Below are 8,637 nucleotides of genomic sequence, written 5' to 3'. Positions count from 1 at the left end.
TTTAATAGAAAAAAGAAAAAAGAAAAAGCCAATATCGCGATGGTATATGCTCCCATTCAATCGACCAACCAGGCACGTTGTAAAAAAAAAAAAGCACTGGGTATGACGGGTGTAAAATGTAAAAACAAGAGGAGAGGGAATCAAAGGGAAAAAAAGTCCCTAATCAATCTAACTATCTATCTTCCACTGTACTCGTACAATAACGCAGTGAGTTAAGTAGTGCTGATAGGGTCAGGAGCAATGAGGGTATGAGAAACAGCAAGTTTTACGAGAAACGGTCGTTAAGCGGGTGGAAAAGGAATCAAAAAAAATCAGAAAAAAATCTACATGTCTTGGCACTCTCCATCGTATCCTTGATGGTGGCTCCAAGAGCCAGCCGGTTGAGGGGCCCAGCCGGATTGCGGGAGTCGTTGACGGCGTTCTATATTATTGTCAGCATCACGTCTTTTGGCATTTTTTTGGGGGGGGGACAAGCCTCTCTCGAAATCCGCCCATCGCTTCATAACAATCTTACTCGAGTCAAACTCTCCTTCATACTCGATACCAGCCTTCTTCGTCGTCTCGCCCGCAACCTTCCGGGTGTCACCCCAGGAAAAGTCATCAAATTTCCAAAAGGCGTACGACGGCAGGATCAAATTCCACACGGGCAGTGAAATGAGGTAAATAAGCATCCAAAGGACATATGACCAGCGGTGGGCGGTGAGGACAATCAGGACTGCGGGCAGACCAAGAATGAGCGCGAGGAGGACAAGCGGGATGACGGGTACTGGCTTCTTGACGAACGAGATGATAATCAGGTAGAACGTGAAGGTGATAGCGGCGGGGAGGACAAGCGTTCCGATCAATTCGATGAAGACGACGAACTGCATAGAGAAGCAGAATGTTCCGCAAAGATCCCGGACGAGAACCAGTTCCATGAGATTGTGCACAGTCGAGTTGATCCATCTGCGTCTCTGCGAGAGAAGAACCTTGAATTCATCCGGTACAATGGTTTTACAAACTGCCTGAGGAATGAAAACCTGCTTGCGCTTGGGGAAGGTCTTCAACATCAGTGTCGACAAGTAACGGTCCTCTCCAAGAAGCAGCAGGTTCTTCTTGTGCAAGGTGTCGACAACATTCTCGGAGTAGTGCTCGACGACGTCGGGATTGGCGAGGATAGGGACCCAGTAGTTCTGACCACCCTTCGGAGTCTTTATACGATACATACAGAAACATCCGGGAAGACAGGTGACACCGCCAAAGACAGACTCGAAGGCTTTAGTCAGATGATGGGAGATAAAGTACTCAAAGACCTGAATCATAGAAACCCAACTTCCAGTCTTGTTCGCAATCTTTGTCTCTCCACAAAGTCCCATGATATCAGGGTCGTGGACCATAGCAGCGATCATGTGAGTGAGCGAATCGGGGAAAACTTTAGTATCAGCGTCAACCATAAGTACTATCTCGTAATAGTCGGGCGATATTCCGGTAATCTTCCAAATGCCATTAAACATCTCGAATTCCAGTTCCGTCATACGTTCGTCGAACATAACCTTTTGAAGGAAGGACATGAGAATGATTTGAGAATCACGTTTACCACGATTTCCAGCCTTTTTACCACCCTCTTCATCCGGGGTTCCGCATTTGACGACGACAAGCATAGGTACTCTTTGTTGCTTCTCAACGGGGATTTGGGAATTCCTCCCATAGTCATAGAAACCGGCATGGACCTTAGCCATGTTGTGGCGCTTAGCGCCAGATGCAACAGCAACGTACGAGAACCCTTGAACGGCGTCAGGGTGAACAGCGTGATCCTTCATCATGGACAAGATAATTTCCGGGGTGGTCATAGTTTCGCCATGCCCCTTGATCATACCGTCGCAAACAATCAACATGAGCTTGTGACTATTGGGGTAATCAGTAGTCGCGATTGAGTCCAATGTAGTCCTAACCCCTTGCTCACCCTCGGAGTAACAAGTGATAAGACACAAGGCATGGGCAAGCGGAAATCCGAATGGCTGATATTCAGGTGGTGGCTGAGGTACAACAGCTTCGTGAATGAATCCAGCGGGTCCGGGTCCGTCGACTTCAGAGTAAACACTGAGTCGTTCACCAGGCTGACCACCATGGCTAGGACCCAGAAGGTTCGATCCTGACATCGATTCGGTCATCATTCCACCCAAGCTTCCTCTAGATCCGTTTTGACCGACTTGTTGGTACATGGCTTGCCCAGGTGGTAGTAACCTCGCAGTAGAACTCTGGGAGCCCATAGTAGTAGGGAGAGGCCTGTGACGGCTTTGAGGTCTTTCCTGAGCATAAGGACTGGTAAATCTACTGGTGGTTGGCAGGAAACTTCCTCTCTTAGAAGAACGGTCTCCAACGGGGGCATTTGCATCCTTTAGCTTTGGAGGTGGGCGGTAGATATCATCTGACCAATCTTCAATCTCGTTCCTCCGTCTCTTCATGTCCTTCCTGATATCACTAGCCCTAGTGGCTCCCAATCTCCAGCTCAAAAACCATCCGAAGAACAAGGCGAGCAAGAACTTGATGAGAACAATGCTGACGATAAAGACCAAAGACACGTAGAGAACAACTTTGGAGGCAATACAACCGACGGTTTCAGTGTCAATACTGCCAACGCGAATGATTTCCGACAAACACTTCACGAGCTTCTTCTCAGTAGAACCTTGGAAAAGATGGGTAACGTCGGTCCCGCGAAACTTGGGATCTTGGCGGAACTCATCAAACCGAGACGGATATTTCACTTGATTGCTATCCAACCAATTGAGAAGGTCAAGATCCAACACACTACTCGAATAGACCAGAAGGTTTCTAGAGCTGTTTTTGATGTCGTTCCATGAGAAGTAAACTTCGGTGGCACCTTTGAGCCTGTAAAAATCTTGTCTTGCGGCACCGCTGGTGTGGCAGGCGTACCCGAGATATTTCTGATCGGTCATGTTCAAGTTCGGCTTTGTGGACCCATCCTGATTGAAAACCCTGCAAGGGAAATACCAAGCCATTCCACCGCTGGAATCGGTGGGTATCGTCGATTTTTCGGAAGGAGTGATCAACCCCTTGCACTGGCCATTGACGTTCTGAAACAAGAATGATGCATCCTTCCCGCCGTTCTTCTCGGGAAGATCGTATAGAACGTTGCTATTAACGGGGAAATCAACAGTAGCTGGATGTTTGGACCCTGTGAGATCGTAGGCTCGTCCGTGCATGATCAAGTATCCAGTGCCAACCTGATTGACCTTTAAGCGTTGAATAGGATCTCCGCAAACCGATTGTGTAAAACCGAAGGTAAGGAAGCCGACGAACGCGCAAATGAGAAGAATGATACTGATGAGACCCATTTTCTCTCTCCACGCTCGTTGTTGCGCTTTGGCAGGCTTACCGAAGCACTTCAAAAGTGCACCTGGACACCAGAAGGTGATGATTGCGCAGTAAACGTTCCACAGAGAAGGCGGGCGAACAGCATCATCCTGTTTCTTCAGCTTTTCCTTCTCGTTCAATGAATGCCTCTTCGAATGCGCCCTGGTCAATTTCCTCGAGCTATGCCTTCTGGCCACCGCTTCCATTCCGTCCTCCGAGTACCTAGGATTTGACTGAGTTGGCCGAGTCAAACTCTTGAGATCGGTTGAATCTGTTGAGGCATGCGACGAGGCCTCCGTACGGTCTTCGACTATGGGATCGTTGCCCGTTGTGGAAGGAAGTACATTCATATTCTGTCGCTGCGCATGCTGTCGGTAGTAGTAATTTGGATGGTCCCTATCAATTCTATTTCGCTCCGGTCTAATCAGACTCCTTCTTCGTCCAAATTCGGGACCGGGAGTGCCTGTGGGTGTATAAGGGTCAGCAGGCCCTGGCATCCCACCAGCTTGAGGTCCACCATCCGTCGGCAATGTTGGTCTTCTCGTTGGAGGACCACTGTACTGCTGCTCGTCGACATAATATGCGGGTCCAGTCTCCACATCGTTCAGCCGATGATGCCGCCCGGAGCCCCTATGCCCGGGCGATGTTGGCTCGGGTCGCTGAGGCAGCGACATGGTAGGGTGCCGAAGAGGATCTAACCGGATAGTAGAGAAATTAGTACGGCTGCTAAATCCCACCACAGGTAATTAAAAAGAAGAAGCTATCGCTAATCAGTTGGTTGAGGAGGCAACTCACAACAAAACTCAAGACTCAGGGAAGTCCTCCAATCCCAGGTCTCTCAGCCAGTTGCAAGGCACAAACAAATGAATGAACTCCGGTAACCCGTTGTCACCGTCAAAGATTGTAGTTATCGGTAGCGAAAGCTTCCACCTCACTATGCCCCCTTAACCACCAAGTCCAAACAAACGAACAAAGACACGCTAGCAACGACCGTTACAACCCTGCGTTGTCGGGAGCAAAGGAAGATAGTGAGAGGCGGTGATGGCGGAGAGGGCAAAAAAAAATAATTTAATACAAGTACAACGATGGAAAGCCCCTACAGCCGTAACTGAGAAACAGGTATGATCATCACCGGTAGGCGGAGGGAGCAAGAAAAACAATACCAGGTGACGATGGGTAAATTAGGGGAAGGTTTCGAGGCGGGAGGGGGTATGGGTGAGGGAGTACAAGCCAGCAACAGGGGGTGAGGGGTGAATGCGGCAGGCAAGCAGGGAAGCAAGCAAACAAACAGGGGCAAAAAAGAACCAAACAAGAAAAGAGAACGAGTGAGAGTGGGTGAGATGGATAGCGAGAGGCAACGAACGAGAATGGAAGGGAACAAACAACTGAGGAGGAAGGGGATTCGAACGAAGGGTTGGGGAAAAAGGAAGGGGAGGGGGAGTATCGGTACAAGTGGAGGAGAGAAAATCTTGATTTGGTCCTAACCACCCATCTCCATTGAGAAAATCCTTGCCCATACAAGTAGAGGAACACACGTCTGGGTAAAGGGGTTGTTGAGTGAGAATGCCTGCTATTATTAGAAAAGACATGTGTTGCTACGGGAACGAGATGGCACCAAGCTTTATTTTCCCCACCCAAAATGACTCGCCAAGACTCTATCCTTGCTGTGGCCAACCGCCAAAGGGGAATTCTGTCTGAGTCGGGAAGGGGAGAGCGGCAATGGCGGAGAAAAATGATAGGCTCGTGCTGCGTGGATTTAGTGCCCGAACCGAGGGAATGAACCTCAGCCTCAACCATCGAGCGAACACTGCTTGATTTTGACGTGTGCCCAATTCGCTGGATCGGAATGATGCATGGGCATTCCACTCACGTTTTTCCCATTCCCATAATCTCCTATCATACCGGTAGAGTATCTATAAGATGTCTACCCCGGAATCGTCGCGGGGTACCTCGTGTAAATTACGAAGAATGGATGCATGGTTTGTTACAGTCCCGTAAATTCCCTGCGCCGATCACGGCTGTTCGCTAAGTTTTTGGTCATCTGGAATCACTCGATAGCGCGAGTGACGGTGCGTGGGACTCTTTTTTTTCTCATAGGGGGTAAAAGTAGGGACAGGGCTTTTGTGCCATTGATCAATCAATCATCTATAAACACTTTCAAACCATCCGTTCGTATTGCAGTATGATAGCTCTTCCTCTTAACAATGATACCTATTTTTCCCCTTTCTCAAGGGCTGAACCACCAGTGGTTGGTAACCCAACAGCCAACTTGAAACTGTCGTACAATAGCCATTGTAGCCCAGTCAAGGTACCGATCATGACGATTCTGACTGGCAAGCCGTTCCAGAGTCCTCCGAATCCGATCTCCCCATAGATTCTCTTCATAACAGCACCGAAAGCTTCGCCGGGCCGGCGGTTTGCGTTGAGTTTTGAGACCATTACATCTGCGGGATGGGAGACCTTCGTGGAGTTAGTATATGATTGGGGATAAGTAGGGGGATGGGATGTGGTTACAATTGCGCAGAGGATACCAGCGATATAGCCCCCCGCAAACGACACCGTCGTCTGAACCCCACTTCCATATTGATCTTTACTCTTAGGAAGGTAGTCATAAATCATTTCCACCACCGTTTCAAAAGACGCAAACTTCATCATGGTATCTACTGTACGGTCAGCACCCTATTCCCACCACCCCCAGGACAAGAGGGACCCACAAGGAATCTGCCTCCCCCACAAGGGGTACAGCCCCTTATATAACCCCCCAAACCCCTCTTTCGCAACAACGCTCTTCAGCCCCTCTGTGGTGCCCTTAAATTCCGGCGGAATCGTAGTCTGCGTCCTAACCTTAACGGACTCGAGCGGGCATAACGCGACATCGGCAATGAACTCTGCACTCGCCGATCCAGCCAGGTAAATCGCCGTCTTATACTTCGCCGCCTTCTCCGGCCCCGCAAGGTCCGAGTAGAATTTCTTGAAGAACTCGTAGCCACCGTACTTCAGACCTCCCTGAGCGCAGTAGCCAAAGAACGTCGGCGACCAGCCCGTGAAGATGCCGCGGATGCCCTCTGCCCTCGAGATTGTGCGCCAGGCTTGGATGTTTGAGCGGTAAAGCTTTGAGTCTACCTGTCGGCGGCATTTTACCAGGTCAAGGGGGGTGACAGCGGTGTGTGTAAGGCCCTGGGGTATATTAGCTCCGCTTGTGGTGCTATTTGTTGGAAGAGGGGGAGAGTGGGGGGAGGTATACACATGCTAGGATTCCGCCGGTGGTACAAGCTGCATAGAACTTTGGGGAATACATGTCTATTTTCCCCGCCTTCCCTTGTGTTACTTCCGAGGCATATGGAAACTCTGCCTGGGCTTTTTTCCCTAGCTTCTTAGCCTCTTCTGAGATGGATGAATATGGGTATAGCGATGCGGCCGAAGCTTGGGCCGGCCGTGCCTTCTTCTGGAGAACCGTGACGGAGAACGGTGTCGGGGGGAAGACTACTGAGGAGTTGGCGCATGTAGGTGTAGCTATTCCAGACATATCGGAAATAGTTGGACAAGAAAACCTTGGGAATTGATGAACGGAAGAGAAGAGAAGGGGGGGAAAAAATTGGGGTCGGCAGATAAATTAAGTACTAGGTTTATCCTGTACACGTAAGTTACTTGAGTGCTCTACTCGAGTAAGTGGGGGGATGACGTCACTGCTTCTGTTTTATTTGAACTGCAGAAGTTAATTGCGACTGTACTGTACTGTACGAGTATAGTAATGCGGCTACCGGCATCCTCTTGTCTACTGCATCCATCAGGCTTACTGTGCTCAAGTGATTGATAAACTACGTTACCGGTATATTCCCCGAACATTTCGCCTGTAGGATGTGATCCGATTCTGGGGATGAAGAGTTTAGATTGGCGGAATGATTGAAGAAAATATGTTGATAGAGTATTCAGAAGTAGTTCCTAAAAAGTAAGGGGTAGGGGTAACTTGAGAATATTGATCAATGGGCAAATTAAATTAACTTTAAGTGATTCATGCTACATTAGCTCAGGAGTTCCTTTTTCATCTTTTTTGCTATCATAGTTCGGACCAAATCAGGGCGTTTGGAGAAGCAATCAATTTGTGGGCACCCTCAGTGCAGTTGGGGTATGGTTCCAATTGAGCTTTCACAGGGCTAGGGGTCACTCCGAGAATGCTTGAGTATGGGAATAATATAGAGGGCGCTTCGCTGTTACAGTTATGGGTATGATAGTATTCATTGGGGCACGAACCATAAAGGTTGTGAAACGTTCTTCAGAACTAGACACCTACCGCCGTAGCGGCAAAGTTATCGCCAAAATACATACAAAACACCTCGAGAGGGAGGAAGTCACAAGCAGAAAGAGTAACGAAGAGTAAAGATGAAAAAATGATACCGATAAAGACAAGCCTTGTTTTAACAGGTAAACCAGCCAGCTTCCAGCAACCCAGGAAACCCCAGCAAACCGCGATATCCGGATTCACATTCCCACCCTATAGGAATAAACTAGGCAGGCCTCCTCTTTGTAAACTCCTCCAGATCACCCCTGGTTGCAACCCCCAGAACGAACTTCCTCCCTTCATCGGTAATAACAGCAAACTCCTCCTTCTTCAGGAACTCTTCGAGTTCCTCTAATGTAGTGTTTGGCGTAATAACCTTATACACGTTCCCCTTCTTGCGATCGAACCTGTTCATGACTTTGCTGACGGGGTCGGAGAGTCTAATATTACTTCCGGGGGAGGATGATTGTAACAGCGATTCGATCTTGGGGACAGAGAGGTAGCCGAGGAGAGCGCGGGTAGTGGAGGATGTCACAGTGAGTTGTGAGTAATCGCGATCGTGGGCCATTGCTAGTGCCGTCGAGATGGGGGCCGAGGGGGAGATGCTCAGCGCCGGAGGGAGGTCGAGGTCTTCCACTGTCGCCTGGGGTGGCTATTAGTTTGGACATTTATGGGGGGGGGCAGGGATACTTACGCCTCTGTATTTGGCTGATGGAGAATAGGTCATGATAGTTGATTTTTGTGAGTTTGTTAGGGTTGAAGGGGTGTGTGGAAGACGTGGATTATTTTATGGGATTGAGATTGGTATGATATGCGGATGGAGGGACAGAGTTCTGGAGACTTGGCAAGCCCCGCTATGTTCCTGATGAGTAAGCTGGATTTTAGTCTACCGGAGGAGCCGAGGGATTGTGTGTTTTTGGCGGGAGCTCTACCAGCAGAGAGTGTTTAGGAAGGGGAGAGAAGGTGTCAAGGTGCGCTTTCACGAATCCGTGGCCTCTATCCCA

General features: G+C 49.2%; 3 protein-coding genes; all 3 read right to left on the bottom strand.

The window, feature by feature from the left end:
• Positions 1-323: 323 nt before the first annotated feature.
• GSTUM_00008447001 (uncharacterized protein) lies at positions 324-4,028 on the bottom strand (the record flags this gene model as incomplete). Its single annotated transcript, XM_002840049.1, has 1 exon — positions 324-4,028. One exon carries the CDS (start codon positions 4,026-4,028, stop codon positions 324-326), a length of 3,705 nt encoding a protein of 1,234 aa, XP_002840095.1.
• Positions 4,029-5,506: 1,478 nt separating this feature from the next.
• Positions 5,507-6,916, bottom strand: GSTUM_00008446001 (uncharacterized protein). XM_002840048.2 has 4 exons: positions 6,599-6,916; positions 6,069-6,531; positions 5,869-6,014; positions 5,507-5,814 (listed from the first exon to the last, which is right to left on the bottom strand). The coding sequence occupies exons 1-4, from the start codon at positions 6,878-6,880 to the stop codon at positions 5,566-5,568; spliced, it is 1,140 nt and encodes a 379-aa protein (XP_002840094.1). The 5' UTR covers positions 6,881-6,916; the 3' UTR covers positions 5,507-5,565.
• Positions 6,917-7,565: 649 nt separating this feature from the next.
• On the bottom strand, positions 7,566-8,421 carry GSTUM_00008445001 (uncharacterized protein). XM_002840047.2 has 2 exons: positions 8,328-8,421; positions 7,566-8,276 (listed from the first exon to the last, which is right to left on the bottom strand). The coding sequence occupies exons 1-2, from the start codon at positions 8,358-8,360 to the stop codon at positions 7,860-7,862; spliced, it is 450 nt and encodes a 149-aa protein (XP_002840093.1). The 5' UTR covers positions 8,361-8,421; the 3' UTR covers positions 7,566-7,859.
• Between the last annotated feature and the right edge of the window lie 216 nt (positions 8,422-8,637).

Source organism: Tuber melanosporum (assembly GCF_000151645.1).
Source record: "Tuber melanosporum whole genome shotgun sequence assembly, scaffold_47, strain Mel28".
Classification (NCBI taxonomy): Eukaryota; Fungi; Ascomycota; class Pezizomycetes; order Pezizales; family Tuberaceae; genus Tuber; species Tuber melanosporum.
Note: the sequence above shows the minus strand (reverse complement) of the source record. Positions and strands in the feature narration are given on the sequence as shown.

Excerpts from the sequence above, each read along its gene's own strand:
- GSTUM_00008446001 (XM_002840048.2), bottom strand. The coding sequence starts at position 6,880 with ATGTCTGGAATAGCTACACCTACATGCGCCAACTCCTCAGTAGTCTTC. Across the intron at positions 6,532-6,598 it reads CCGGCGGAATCCTAGCATGT|GGCCTTACACACACCGCTGT; the intron begins GTATACCTCCCC and ends AATATACCCCAG. Across the intron at positions 6,015-6,068 it reads GTGGGGGAGGCAGATTCCTT|ATACCATGATGAAGTTTGCG; the intron begins GTGGGTCCCTCT and ends ACCGTACAGTAG.
- GSTUM_00008445001 (XM_002840047.2), bottom strand. The coding sequence starts at position 8,360 with ATGACCTATTCTCCATCAGCCAAATACAGAGGC. Across the intron at positions 8,277-8,327 it reads CATCAGCCAAATACAGAGGC|GCGACAGTGGAAGACCTCGA; the intron begins GTAAGTATCCCT and ends TAGCCACCCCAG.